We start from the raw sequence: 16,149 nt of genomic DNA, 5'->3' as shown, positions 1-16,149 counted from the left end.
AAATCCTCCTGTCTCAGCCTCCCAAGCCACTGGAATTACAGGCGTGCACCACTGCACCTGTCTTATTTATTTGTTTTTACTAAACAAATGGTGACTTAAATTCTAATCCAAAAGTAAGGTAAAGTTATAATAAAGCCTTCTTTCAAATTTGGCAGTCAGAGCTTCACATACCATATTTCAACATGTAATCGTTACAGACTTTATGCCTTTTTTTTTTTTTTTTTTTTGGTAAAAACGTGAGGTGTAACCATTATGTGAAGCTTTTCTTAAAAATTATGTTGGTATTACTTAAATTATTTGTTACTAAACTGTCTGATGATAGTATGCATGGAATACTCATGAATATGTTAATGTAGTGGTGATGATTATGCAGTAAAATATAATATTCTTCATAAACCATAATTGAAAAACCTTATCTTAATGCATATAGTGTGTTTCCTATTGTATAGTTTTTAAAAAAAATCAGGTGATCAAGGCATGTTTTACATATAGTTCAATTCACCTTTTTTAAGAGCTTTGGCAAATGTATGCAATATCATAACTACTAGCAAAATAAAAGTAGGGAATATTTCTGTTACCTCCAGTAGTTCTCCTGTGGCTTTTTGTGGTTGTTTCTTGTCTCTAGCTTCTATAATTACTAATTTGGATTTTTCTCCTTCTGTAGTTTGGTCTTTTCAAGAATTCGGTTTAATGTAATCATAGTCTTTTGTATCTGACTTCTCTCAATTAGCATAATGCTTTTAAGGCATGTCTTTGTTGTTGCACATATTAGAAGTTTGTTCCTTTTTTATTGCTCTGTAGCATATTTCATTGTGTGACTGAAGCACAGATTTTTTATCCTGTCATAGATAATAGCCTATTTCTAGTTGTGGGTTTCTTTGCCTATTGCTGCTGTGAACATTAATTTGCAAGTCTTTCTGTAAACATATATTTTCATTTTAATTGCATAAAGACCTAGCAGTGAAATTGTTGGGGTTTATGATTTGTTAGATGGGCCACTATGTGTAAATGGAGCAGACATTTTATAAATAGTTTTAAATATTGGTGTTACATAATTTCACCTGAAACAAAATCCTTTGGGTTATTGTTTTTACATCTCAAAAATAGTCTTACCTGTCCCCTTGGTCATAAAGCTCTCCTGTATTGTCTTCTCAAGATTCCATCTTTTGTTTATCACATTTAAAATCTTTAATCTTCCTGGAATTGCCAGTTTAGAGGTATTTTCTTCTAATCCGTGAATGTGAGATATCTTTCCACTTATTTAGATCTTTTAAATTTCTTTCAGCATTTGTAGTTTATATTTGTCTAAATTTATTACTAAGCATTTTCTTTTTCCTGATTCTATTGTAATTAAAATATTTTAAAATTTCATTTTCAGATTGTTCTTTGCAGATGTATAGAAATGCAGTTGAATTTTATTTGTTAATCTTGTATCTTGCAGTATTGTTGATTTGCCTTTTAGTCTCATAGTTTTTTAGTGTATTCCTTAGAATTTTCTATATACAAAATCATGTCATCTGCAAATTGTTTTACTTCTTCAGTACTGTGTTAGCTTTTCACCTTTGTGACAAAACACTTGAGAAAAACAAAAGAGGAAAAAGATTTATTTTGGTTCACCATTTCAGAGGTTTCAGTGACTGGCTCCAATGTTTGGGCCTGTACCTCATGGTGGGAGGGTTTGGTGGAGCAAAGCTGCTCACCTCATAGCAGTGGAGAAGCAGAGAGAAAGAGAAAGGAAGGGTGTGTAGGGACAAGACACACCCTTCAAAGATATGCTGCTTTTGACTTGCTTCCTTCAACTAGGTTCCTAAAGTTTCCATCACCTCCCGGTAAATGTCACCAAATTATGAATCCATTATAAATTTAAATTTAAAGCCCTTATGATTCAGTTACTTCCCCAAATCTCCATCTCTGAATATTGCTGCACTGGGGACCAAACCTTCAAGACATGAGCCATTGGGGGACATTCCAGATCCAAACCATAACAAATACTATATTTTATTTTTTAAACATTTCAAACATAGTGAATATATAATTTGTGTGTGATAATTTTATTATTGGAATCTTTCTTGGTTATATATTTGTTTATCGTTTCTACAAACTTTCACTAATGGAGGCTTGTCTTCTGTGACGTGATGATTTTTTTTTTTCTTTCTATATTGAGAACTCATTTTGAGTGTGACCTGTTAGATTAAGGATTTTGTCAAAAGGAATTTCCATTTATTTCTGTTAGATGTTGGGCATAACCAGTAAAAAAAAAAAAAAAAATGTGTTTTCTTAGTTTTAGAATTCCTTGTTGAAAAAAATATAACTTTGAGTCCTATGCTCTGAGGGTAAGTTCCTGGTCACACAATTCTCAGGGAAGCCTTTCCTTTTTTTCCCTCTACTTCAAGCAGAGGCAAGGACAGTTTTCCTAATAAGTTGCCTTTCAAGCAGGCAGAGTTCCCTGTTTTATATCAGAGTCTGTATTTTGGCACTCCTACGTTGCAAGGACCCTAAGCTAGTCTTTGATTTCTTATAAAAGTGTGGATTTTATTACTCCTAGGTATTCCCAGATTCCCATCTGCCTTGCCATTACTTCTATGGTTTCATTCTTATGATTTTAGAATGTTTTTATGTAGTATGTAGATGTTTACTGATGACGGAGGGATAATCTGTCGTATCTTACTGCTAAAAATGGGCAAAAGTATAGACTGCCTAATGGAAAGATTAATTTATTCAGATTAAAATTTGTCAGTGTGTGACTTATGTGCTTTGCTTTTAGATTGAAGGGGAGCTTGATTAATATATTTTTTGAGTCTTTTTAAGATGTTAAATCGATGTATTTTAAATTCTGACATTAATAGTTTAAGCACTTTCAGATTATCCCATGTTTCAAAACAGTTTTGAAGACTTTTAAGTACTTTCAGATTGGAATACTAGTAAAACTAGAGCAATGTTCTGAGATATTTAAATCTTTTATAAAATAAAAATGGTATGATTTCGGTCATTGTAGAACATCTCAAGTCAACCACATAATATATAGAAGAGAAATACCAACATTATGAAACTTTTGTACTATCTATATTGTCTTTTTAAATTGTGGCAGGAGGAGGAGGAGAAAAAGATATGAGAATTAAAGTTGTTATAATAATTCTTGTTTTCCAACATACCAGTTAGAGTGTTTAGTGTGTGTATGTGTGTACAGTACAATTAATTTAGAGTCAGTGCCTTTCTTTGTACCATTGATTGTTTTTTAATGTGTCTGTTTTCTACGTAACAAGTGGTTTATCTGGTTTTGATTTTACAATTTGATCTGTCTTTTATCTGACAGGTAGCAATTTGTACCATACTGATGTCTCGCTCTTGGGAGAACCTACTGAGTTTGAGTATCTGCGAAAAGTGCTTTTTGAATATATGATGGGTCGTGAGACTAAGGTAGAAAACTATTTCTGCATATGTGGAATATTAATCATTTTTAAGTTACTACATCACTTAAGTAATAATGCTTCGCTAATTTGTTTTCTAAAATATTAAATTTATTGTAAAATCCTTAAGTATAGAGTCTTTCCTTATTCTAACTTTTATCTTCTCCAGTGTTTTTAAAACAGCCTTGTATTGGATATTTAGTAACTATCATAAATCAAATAAAATGCTTTTAGGGAAATTCTTGAGCGTTTCCTCAAACAAGAGTTTTCATTTTAAGCAGTTTGTTTTTGACATTGCTGCTACTCTTTACCTTTATGGAACTTTATTATCTGTGTATGTTGGCTGAGAATGGGGTGATGCGTTTCCTATCCTTGGAAGCAGTCAGTGTTTTAATGTATGGCTCTGTGGGAGTTGCTGAGTCATAGGATGCTAAGCCAGTTCAGGCATTGATTTGACAAATATGTTTAAAGTTTTAAAAGTCATAGAAAATAATCTTTAAAAAATAGTATGAATTTATGGATTGAAGATTCAACACCAGCAGTTACAGGGCTGCTAGAAGTCATTTGAATCCTTACTGTCCATAGAAATGCCATTTCATTATATCAAATAGTTTTCAAATTAAAGTAATAACTAATGTGATTTTGAACATGTGCCACAGGAAAGAGATATTAATTCATAATAATTGTCATTTTTTTCTTAAGAATTTTGTTATTTTTTTCAAAGACAGCTAAAACTGATTTTCTGCTTGTCTTTTTAAAACAAAACTAATGAAATATCACTTTCTCTTATTATGTCCCTGTCAGACAAAAAACAGCAGTCTATATTCAATATTCAAGATTGGGCATAGTTTGACATTACCTTCATGTTGCCCAATAGTCAGGAAAGAGAGGCATATCTTTTTTTTTTTTTTTTTTTTTTTTTTTTTGCGGTGCTGGGGATCGAACCCAGGGCCTTGTGCTTGCCGACTGATCTATCTCCCCAGCCCGAGAGGCATATCTTTAAAAAAATAATAATACAAGGGTCCTCAGAACTTTACCCTGGTTCACTAGTGAATCTAAACCTCGAATACAAGTGTTGGTGAGTAAATAATTTAACCTTTCCTTGATCTACAATAGAGACTGGCTGCCTCAATCTTTTTCTTTTGGAGAACTCTACATAGTTTGAGTCCCTGAAAAAAGACCCAGCACAAGCATATCATGTTCTGGGTTTCTGCTAGTTCAGCCAAGTCTCACCTGTTTTCTGGGCCCCATAGTTAAGTTTAGGGTGTTATTTGGGAGACAGTTGAAAGGGATGTGACCTGGCACAAGCAGTCCCACCTTAAGCCTCACTGGGAGTCAGGCTGAGAAATAGTGCTTGCTTTGTCTTTATCTTCCTTCATGGTACTTCCCTGGCTACTAAAAATGAAGAAGTAGACTACCATTCTGCCATCACATTTTATAGCTAAATATGGAGAATTGCTAACAGGTTTAATTTACTACATATTTATTAGGCACTTAACTACATGTAACCCTTTATTTAGCACTGTGATGGATAATAAAATGTAATTTGACAGTATCTCCAACTATTAGGGAGTTCACGATATAGTAAGAAATGGCACTGTTCTCAGTTAACCATAATGTGATGCAGAATGTAGTAAGGGCTACGAGAGAGGTACAGAGTCCTCATATTTACTTGTGGAAGGGTTGTAGACGACATCATGGAGCAGGTATTGTTGGGTTAGATTTTGATAGGTGAGCCCAGACAGAAGAGGCAGCCCAGGCAGAAGGTCTAAGGCAGGAAATGGCATATGGGTTTCTGGAATGACAAAGTCTGGTGCAATCAAAACTCTGGATCTATGAAGTGAAATTGATTCCACTTAAGGCTGCAGAGTATGGAGGGACTTGAATGGTTCCAGAGTTTTACCTGAAGGTATGGTAGAGAGGGTATCCCCGAAATGATTGAGCAGGGGTTAACAAGATCAGAGTTGTTTTTAGACACACCTTTTGCTTGTTTGCCTATTTTCTATGAATTAACAGAGAATTTGAAAGGAGACCAGGATGTGATTTAGAATAAGCTGGAGTATGTTGAAGCCTTTGTGATTTGATGACCATCTGCAGTTTTTTCTTGTCTAGCAGGCTTTGTGTGTCATCTCACTTGTTTCTTCATCTGCTTTTGCACACAGCATTCTTTATTTTATAAGGCAGTTGATGTTTTAGAGAAGACTATATATTGTACACATATTCTTATAGTATGAAGTTAAGAAGTCCTCCTTTCTTCTTTCCTTTTCCTAAATTTTGATCCTCCATACTATTGTTGGTACTGAAATTTAGCCTAAAAGGTGTTTCTTATCCTAGGCTTTATTGAAGAAACCTCTTCCTATGGAAAACAGGCAAGAGAGGCCATTTCTAAATCAGGTGTCTTATTGGAACTTTCCCTTCCCAGGGCCTGAGGATATGGTTTATACAGGAAATAATCTGATTTTTTTCCCAAGGTGTGGCAAAGAAGCTGGGCTTATTTGTTGAAATGTTTTCTGGCAAACTTTAGGGCTTTACTGGGTATATATCAGCTGCAAATTCTGAATTACTAATGAATTTAGAGTTAGGTTTACCATTTAATGTTGTCTAGAAATGTGAAAAGACAACTACTGCAATTTTATGTTTTTTTCCCAAACATGCTCTTGCATGAATGTGTATGTGGTTTTCATAATGAACATAAGTGGACTTTTGGTATTTTGAACTTGATATGGTATTGAAATTAGAGAAATGTTCCCCTATAACTGAGAATCCTTACATTTTAGTTTGGTTGTTTTTTTTTTTGGTACTTCCTAAAAATGATCCTCATAGATAGTATACAGTAAATTGCTTCAGAGTATTAATAAAAAGGAAATACTGAAATGGTTACTTTTTCCTATTTTCTTGCCATTTCACACCACATATATAGTTGATGTTCAGTCTTCAGGTTAGCGTACAAGATTGTGTTCTATCTAGTTAATACAATTTAAATGAGGGTATTTATAAAATGTCTTCGAATTCTCCAGGAACTAAGTTGTTTTAAATAATATTTTAAATGGCATTTTCTTTCATTTGTCCTTTCTTTCTATCTAGCTGTCAAATGGTAAAGATAAAAGGAGGAAGAGGACAAACTAAAATCTTGTCAATTGTGAATTTTGTGGTTAAGGGACAGTGTTAGTGATCTGTTAGTTTAAATAAATATTAGAAGTATATAAAGTGTCTTGTCTAGGCTTAGCACATAATAGGAGTTTTTAAAACAAATGTTTTAGTTCCTTTCCTTCTTGGAAATAATTATGCTGTTTTTCTAATGCTGTGATTTTCAAAACTTTTGGTTAACTGTATTGTGCCACCTTTTTCCTAATGACCTTTCCCATATGGCCCCACCCTACACACGGAGTCTATGTAACCATGAACAAAGAATGCTAGAGTCAGTTTTCTGGGCTCCCTTCCATTCACAGTAGGAATCCTCAGGAGAACCCTGCCACTTGACTTTGTATGTAAGAACTGAACTTGTTATCCTACTTATTTCATAAGTGGTATCTTCTTTCCTCTCTGTCTCCCTCAAAACATCTCATCTTGATACAAAATAGGGAGTTTCAACCCTTGAGGCGAATTTTCCAGGAGCTTATGGGTGACAGTCTGATTTACGGTATATGTATTTAGATCTGCACAATTTATGATCTTGTTTTTGCAAGCCACCATGTGTAATGTTTTGATTCATCATGTTTTCTACCAAACAAAACATCTCGTGTTTATTTAAAATGTAATTTGTAATTCTTTTAGGCTGATGTGCTGCATGTCTTGAAAAGTACCTACTAAGCATGTTCATGTTCATGCAGTAGCCCATGTTGATGAGATATATGATGTGATTTACTGAAAGCTGAACTTGGGGCCATTTAATTCTGATTATTTAGAGAATATGGTTTGGCAATACATCATTTTATAGATTCCTGCAAATAAAAAACCTTTTCAAATAAATGAGTAATAAAGTTTCATCTTAATAAGACAGAGGGCCAAGAGCATTAGATCTTTATACAGCTTCATGCTATTGGATATACATCTTAAAATAAATAAACTCAGACATTGTAAGCAGTCCTTTTAAATTGAAATTTTAGTGTTGGCTGTTTTTTCCTTGACTAATACCTTCACATCATACTTCTTTGTTCGTGGCTTCCATTGAGAGCACTAAAGAATCCCACTAGCAGAACATGTCAGAATGGGTTGAGACCCCTCTGCTTCACTGTCCATTAGTGACAATCTCTCATTTTTCTTATAGACCATGGCAAAAGTTATAACCACTGTACTGAAGTTCCCTGATGATCAGACTCAGAAAATTTTGGAAAGAGAAGATGCTCGATTAATGGTAAGCTTTAAAAATAGACTATAGATAGAAGGTGACTTTATTTCATTTGTTTATATTGTTTCATTTATAAAGTTGAAAAATTCTAAAGCTTGATTTTGTTACAGCTTGAAAAGCAAGAATGAATTTACACTAAGAAAGTTTAACCAAGGGAAATGTGAATGCTTGACTTCAAGTGAAAGAGTAGTCTTCTATAATAGCATATTTGAGGTTGATGCCCATTTATGCTATGTGGGATTTCTAGAACTTGAGCTATTTATGGAAAGGATGGAAAAGGCATTTGTTCTGGTATATTGTGTAATAACTTTTTTCAAACCAAATTATATTGTGATATGGGATGTATTATAGATGACATTTCTTTATTCCAAGTAATTTCCATATACATTAATTCTAGACAAAAGAATTTAAGCATTTTTGAGATTTTGATATCATACAAGGGAAAGGTAGACAATTATCTTTAAAAACTGTGAAATCAGCTGTGATTGAAGAAGGAAACAAACACATAAACACATACTTCATAAATTATGCAAAATTCTCTAACTTTTCTCTGCCTTGGGCTAGTAATTCAGTAAGAAAATTGCCACTTTAGGTGAACCCTGAAGCTTGTGAAGTTTGTGTCTGGCCCCTAGCTCTCTGCATCCTTTTGTTGTCTTGGTTAAGGCTCACAGAGCTCTCTCTAGCCTCCCCCGAATCTCTTCATCTATTTTAAGACCCCAGTGCTGCTTTTCTCTTCTTTCCCCTCACTAAAGTAAGCAGTCATCTTCTCCGAAGTGATGGGTTAGTTAAGGAATGTCCAAGATTCTGCAGTTAGAAGCACTAAACCAGTTAGCCCCAAAACCTGCCATTGTATTTCTGCAGACTATGTTCTCACAACAGTTCTTGCTTATCTTGAGCCCAATTCTCCTTCTCTGTAGTGGTTACCTATTTGTTCTGGTTTGTTTTGGTTATAATCCATAGAAAACAACCAGAATCTGGAGATGGCCTAGATGGAAGGCTTTACCCTCTCCAGACTAAATACCTTCAGCACTTATCAGCTGTTAATGAAGCTTGTCTATTCTTACCCTTTGTACTAGTCAATCAGAAGGAAGTCCTGTGTCCCAGGTACATTCTGATCATCTCTTTTTAGCTTCCTCTGAGTTTTTCCTAGCATCCCTGACTTTTATTCAGATACTCACATTCTATATTGTGTTTGTATATTTATTGCCTATTTTCTAGGACAATTGCTATTATTTTGGTTAGCATTTGTTTTTTGTAAAGCATCCCCCACCACTGTAGTTAATGGTGTGAAAAGCATTGCTATACTTCAAGCATTCAGATTATAATTGTATTTGATAAAGAAGTTTGACCACTATACTATAGGTCATTTATCAATAGAGAGAATGTTGTTTTAAATTAAAACAGTCATCTAATTCTATAAGCATGTAGTCAACAGTATAGGTCTATATTTTTGTAGAAATAAAAGTCTCCAATGCAGTTTGGGCCTGTTGACATGATTCTGTGATTATGGTTTAAGAAAATACTTTTGAATGATTCAAAAAATTTTTACTTAATTTTTTATCATTCATTATCCCTGACTTCTTTCTCATCACATTGTTAGAATATAGCAAGCTCTCCTCATACCGTCAAATTGTGTTTTATCAAAATTTGCTCTATAGGAGTCCATCCTAAACTGCTGCTACAGCAAATGGAGCAGGACACATTCCCCCTCATTCCGTACACAGTATAGTCTTAGATTAGTTTGCTTTGATGAAAAATTAATCAAATTACTAAATGTAAATAATGAATCATGTAACAACATCAAAAAAAGGGTTATTATTGTTGTTGTTTTTAAGTTTAAAAGGAAATCTTCAAAAGACATTAGACTCTATTCCTGGTAATCGTTCATTCTAGATAGGAATGAAATGATGGCTGATTGACCCTACCTGAAATAATTGTCCCTTATCTCTGAAACTGATCTGCCTAGAAAGAATGTCCCATATTTCTACTGCTCCTTGAAACAAAGTCTCATCCATTGTTATCTTTTGCTTAATTGAGTAAATTCAGTCAACAATTAGCTACTTTTCTAGTTGTCATGGAGAATATAGAAAAATTGGAACTGTGAATGGATATGTTTTGTTGAACTCTTGGAAACTTTAAGTTTTCATACATACATGAATAAAATATGTGCCTAAGTAGTATAATTCAAATAATAAAAGTAAATGCTTAGGAAACATGAGATAAGTTATAATGAGCCTAAACTGGAAGAGATGCCAAAATATGAGATTACTTCTAAATTAATCAAATTGAGTCACCTTTTTGTCTTTCTAAGGAGATTCTTGGTACTTGATAGTGTCTTATGATTGTTTTTTTAGAGTACTAGCAAAACTTGATGACATAGAAATCTATGTGTCTATTTTCTTGATGATTTCATTACATTTTTTTCTTCTTTAATGAACAAGGATTTGTTTTTATTCCCCATTTACTCTATTCACTTTTTTTACAGTTGATCTGTTGATTATTTCTGCTTTACTTTCACACTGATCCTTCATGTTGTATCTAGTTTTTGTTTTGTTTTGCAGTGCTGGGGTCAAACCCAGGGCCTTGAGCATGCTGGGCAAGCACTCTACAACAGAATCACATCCCCAGCCCTTGTGTCTAGTTCTTTATTAGTTCCTGTTCTAGGCTCATTTTATACTGTGTCATACTTTTCTCCCTTCATTTGAAATTTTAAAAATCTACTCTAAATTAATAAAATCATCAAGACTTTTCAGCACTTTTTAGGTACAAAGATTTTCCGTGCCAACATGAGTTTTACCGGAAAAAGTGCCTTAATGTGAAAAATACTACATGTGGAATACATATTTATAAATACAGATTTATTATTGTGAATGTGATTTTGATTCTGATGTTAGGATAAGGTAAAATGGGATCATTATAAAAAAAAGAAGTTGCAAAGAATTCAGAAACATATAGAAAGAGAATCCTTCATGATGTTGAACCTGCATACTTTCCACTATGCCAAGATCATCTCTGCTAATGATGTGAATAATTCCACTTTTTCTTAACCTTATATTTATAATTATTCCTTTATCATTTATGAGTGTGCAGCACTTGCTTTTTCACTACTGTGTCATTTTATTATCTCACCTCATTATAAATTGGTCTACCTCATTCTTTTTTTTTTTTTTTGGAAAGAAGACAAAACCTTTATTTCCTCTCCTATTTGATCTTTTACTAAAGATAAATTCAATAGGGAAGATTATAACAACAAAAATTGATTTAATCACTGATTCTATGATTATATAGATTCTATATAATATATAGCTGTCCTGCAACTTAGTTCAGTTTCTTTATTCACTTAGGGTGTTTTTTAGATACAGGGGATATCCCATGTATATTTTGTGTACTTCTGTAAGTTTTCCTATAGGATATTAATCTTACTGTGTTGTTTGTGTTGCAAAACATTATCTTCTAGTTTGTCTTTTGATTTTACTGCTTTTAACTAATTTCACAATAAATGTAAAAGATAATTAAAAATTATACTTCAGAAGTTGGTAATACTCAGCTTTTATAAATAGTCATTGTTTTTGCTGTTGTCATTTTTAAAGCAAACCACTAGGTAGTGGTTTTGGATTATATCCATTTTAAAATAGGACATAGGATGTTTTAGATTTGCTATAATAAAAAACTACATTTGAGATTGAGTTATTTTAAATTGAAATTTCAGCATGGGTCATCATTCTTGAAACTGTTCTTGTTCTTGCTTTTCTGTTGAATTATAAGAGTTATTTAGTGATAAAATTGATAATTTTAGAAATGAAAATTTAATTTATAGATATGCTGTGCTATAAACTCATTAGACTAATGAGAGTAAACTCATGAGAGTAAACTAAGATCATGTCAATCAAATTTTATGTATACGTTAATAGAATTATTTTAAAAACCTTTTTATGATGCAAATAATCACCCCCCAGTTTATCTAGTGGTTAAATATGTAAAAGTATGAAGTGCACTCCTCGTTTTAAATGAAAGTTGCAAATGAAGACTGAGCTACATAATATTTACTTAGTGTGGGGAGTCTTACTTATTCCTTATATTTTGCCTGTATAATCTTGTTTTGGGGAGATTTGAGAAAAATTTAAGTACAGTCTAACTTCATATTCACATATACTCTGTGTGTTCTACTAAGTCTTAAAACTAACCCAATAAGCTTTTTTTCTTCCTGGCTTTGTAGTTTACTTCACCTCGCAGTGGTATCTTCTGAGTAAACCATCAGTCTGTGCTTAGTTAGCATGTGGTGAGTGGAGAATATGTCTTATGTCTTTTGTGCAAAAATCAAATGTATTGCATGATACTAACCATTTTGCTGAAATTCTTTTGCTTCATTTAATGAATCTATGATTATGCTTTGAGTTGATATAAGTATTTTCTGCTAATTCTGTTATATAGATTAATAATACATAGATTAATAGTCACTAAGACTTTTTTAAATTAATAAAGATTGTAAGGAAGAAATTTTAAAAAATCATTTTTTATATAAAAGTTACATATTTCACAAATCCAGGATTAAAAATACTATAAAGTTGAATTACAGCCAAGGCCACATTTGAAATAATGAGAACTACTAAGGTTAATTAAAAATAAATGTAGTTTTATTCCTTTTGGGGATAATACAGTTCAACACAAGATGACATATTTGTTCTGAAGATGTTTGTAAGGCTGCTCACTTTAATTGAATGTGACTATTTCTGAGTATGATTACAGTGAAATGTGAGCATCTAAAATGTTCAAACAGTTAACTGTTTTTTCCTTTTAAAGCTTCCCCTCCACATATTATTATTATTATTATTATTATTATTTTTTTTTGGTTGTACAGGACAGTAGAATGTATTTTACCATACATACATGGAGTATAACTTATTCTAATTAGGATCCCATTCTTGGGGTTTGTATTTGATGTGGAGTCACACTGGTTGTGTATTTCCACATATTATTCTTGCTGTTAACTTGATTGAATACCCCCTTTAATAGTTAGGGTACATCTTTACCTCTGACTTTGCCATAATTTTCACAAATCACAAATAAGTTGGATCTCAGTTAATAACATTTAAAGACTGTGATTGTTGATTCAGCCAGTATTCACTCAACAGTATCAAGGTTTAAAATGCTGAGATATGGCCTTTCTTTTTTTAAACTATAAGCCTTAAAAATCCTCTGTGCCTACATTTTGATCTCCTTTTTGATTTTAATATATATCATTTAATTTGTGTAAGTGATATCTAGAACTATCTCATTGTCTACATTATGGTGGCTTATAGTGAAGTGCATGGTTCTTTTAGGTTACTTTTATAATATATGAAAAATGAATTGAAAGTAAATCTTATATCTAATTCACTAAGTCTTATATTTTCTTTTTTGTATAAGTACTATATCACAGTATATTATTGAAGTTAAATACTATCACTTGTCACTGGAAATGTATACTGCATAATATTTTATTGATTAACTCTATTCAACTTTTTTTTTTTTGGGGGGGGGGTGGGGGAGTGCTGGGGATCGAACCCAGGGCCTTGTGCTTACAAGGCAAGCACTCTACCAACTGAGCTATCTCCCCAGCCCCTCTATTTAACTTTTAATTTGAAACATTTTAGATTTTGCAAAAGTAGTGTAATGAATATTCATATACTCTTAACCTAGATTAGCCAGTTATTTTCATTTTGTAAAATTTTTTCACTCTCACCCTTGATCTCTCTCCATATGTTTTTCTTTGTAACCTTTTGTAGTTACTTTTTGACAGTTGCAAACATAAACATAAAATGTATCTTTAAGAAGGATGTTTCCCTACATACTCACAATGTAATTATCACACTCAGGAAATATAATATTAACATAATATTATTATCTAAGATATAATAGTTCTATAGTGTGTATATAAATTGCTAGTACATATAGTATTAACAGTTTTTCAAATAATGTCTCTCATAATTTTTAAAAATCCTGAATCCACAAAGATTGTACACTGCATCTAGTTGTCATATTTTCTCATCTATTTTATTATATGTATATACACACACACACATACACACACATTTATATATATATATATATATATATAATGTTTGGGTCCTCCAGCCTCAGCCTCCTGAGTAGCTGGATTACAGGCATGCATCACTGTGCCCAGCTTATGGTTTTATTTCTTTCTTTTTATTTATTTATTTATTTATTTATTTATCTTTTTTTTTTTTTTTTCACAGACTGCATTTTGATTCATTGTACACAAATGGGGTACATCATTTCGTTTCTATGGTTGTACACGATGTAGATTCATACTATAATTTCTCCTGGTCTTTTCATCTTTCATGACATTGGTTATTATACATTGTTGAATCATTCAAGAATTTAGTTTCCTACAATAGCGCTAAGGGTTCAAAATAGCAACTGACAAAGGAATTATTAAACACAGCAAAAGATCTTTTTCATATCTTCTTTAGATTCCTAGGACCAACAAGATAGTTGAATTACATAACACTATTAGGCATATGTCATGAGTAGTGGATCATATTGTTCATTTCCAAATTGAGAGAACTTTAAAACTTTCCCTTTCTGTTCAATGTATATGGAAAGTTTATCTCTATTACTTAATCTTACTTGGTCATTTATTTCTATGACATTTTAAACCTTATACCTGATCTGATACTGGCTTTTAACATTAGAATCTGATAAACTTAGGAAAATTTTAGCTTTGTTTCTCATGGCATTTTTAATTTTATACATTAGGTTTATTAATTCTAGATGAGGCTTAGCTTTTCACACCAAATGTTGTTCGTTTTTTGCTGTCATGTATATCATGCTGAGAGAATTGCAGTATATAGAAAAATTAACACATTGAGTATGTTTTTCCCCTGTAAATTTGTTTGAAGAGCTGCATCTTTGTTGTAGTCTTCCATATCGCCTGGTACTCTGGGATTTTCTTCAGCCTGTTACATGGTGAAAGGTTGTAGTTCCAAATTTCGTCTGAAAACACTGTTTTCCAGGATTGCTGACTATCAGTTAGTTTGAATCATTCCAGTGACATTAATTTCTAGAAGATTCCATTGGGATTTAGTTTTTAGAATATTTCTGCTACTTTATTGCAATCCCCCACACCCTAGATGTCATTTTATTTTAACTTGAATCAGCAAGTCTCCCAAAAATTTGACCTTCAAAGGCTGGGTTTTTCTTTTTCTGTGTATCTATCATCATTTCCTTTTTCTTTTCCAGTCTTGGCTACGATCTTCATCTTGAAGAAATGGGGAGAATGATGTTGGGCAACTGCTGCTCAGGAAACTGTTCACATTTGCTACTCTTTGATAACAAAGCTGTCATTCAGGGCCCCTTATGCAGCCGGAAGACTAAGAAAAATCTGACATTGGCCCACAGATATATTGCAGACTGCTTTTTAAATAGATTTTATCAGTGGAGAAATGGTGATGGTTTTTTTCTTTTTTCTTCAGTTTTCTGTTGTAAAGAGTTTTATGTTGTTTAAAAGATATTTTGAATAACTTAACCTGATTTATGAACTCACTCAATAATGTTTCTTCCATTTTTTTCTCCTCCCTTTAAAGAACTGCTTGCCTTTCTTATTTATTTTTAGAGTGATTTTTTTCTTTTTTAAAGACGTGCAATACATTTTGAGGTGAAACAATAGATTTTTAAAAATAATTAAAGCATTTAATTGACTATTACCTAGATTGATTTGTTAAATATTTGCTAAAGACTAGTTCTTTAAGCTATGACACATGATAAATCCCAAATGGCAGTACCTCATTGTTTACTTAGCTTTTGTACTTATATTTTTCAGAGGAAAAAATACTACTGTAAATTGTAAATAGTCAATACATAACTGTATTGTACACAAATCTGTGATTGGCAATGTCATCTTGGAGGAACAGACAAATAAAGTTTATTTACTATATAACCTTTCTTATTGTATTGCTTTCTTGGTTGAAATCTCTTTCAAAATGGTTAAGAATTCTGTTCTATTGGGGTGGAGGTATATAATTAGGAACTGTCAGGATACCTATATGCTGAGCATTTAGAATCATTTTTTTGTGTTCAGAATTAGTTTGACCAAGATAGAAGGTATATGGAAGCAAGAACTACTCCATGGTGTTTTTAAGATTCTGCCAACTTGGGAATGCCGCCTCTCTCTGGAGTGGACTATTGTTACTTTTTTTTAATCTTGGTGACAGAAATTTCTGGACAAGAGTAGGGAACTGCTCTATGGCTTTCATATACCCTTCATACTCTAGGAAACAGTGTCTGATGATAGAATCTCAGTACCCAACCAGCTTGGACCCTCGCTTTGCTGGTGATATTATTTTGTGATAAAGAGTGGGAAGCTCTGGGGTGGAGGTTGCTGACCAACAGGGT

The 16,149-nt window shown here is 32.7% G+C and overlaps 1 protein-coding gene across 1 annotated transcript in view; it reads left to right on the top strand.

The window, feature by feature from the left end:
* GOLGA4 (golgin A4) overlaps nucleotides 1-15,705 on the top strand; it is a 74,266-nt gene extending 58,561 nt beyond the window's left edge. Inside the window, 3 exon segments of the mRNA XM_079116257.1 lie at nucleotides 3,314-3,417; nucleotides 7,675-7,761; nucleotides 14,998-15,705. Of these exon segments, the coding sequence (XP_078972383.1) occupies nucleotides 3,314-3,417; nucleotides 7,675-7,761; nucleotides 14,998-15,021 (215 nt within the window). The 3' untranslated portion in view covers nucleotides 15,022-15,705.
* Nucleotides 15,706-16,149: the final 444 nt, after the last annotated feature.

The sequence above is a fragment of the Sciurus vulgaris genome (assembly GCF_902686455.1).
Source record: "Sciurus vulgaris genome assembly, chromosome: 16".
Lineage (NCBI taxonomy): Eukaryota > Metazoa > Chordata > Mammalia > Rodentia > Sciuridae > Sciurus > Sciurus vulgaris.
Note: the sequence above shows the minus strand (reverse complement) of the source record. Positions and strands in the feature narration are given on the sequence as shown.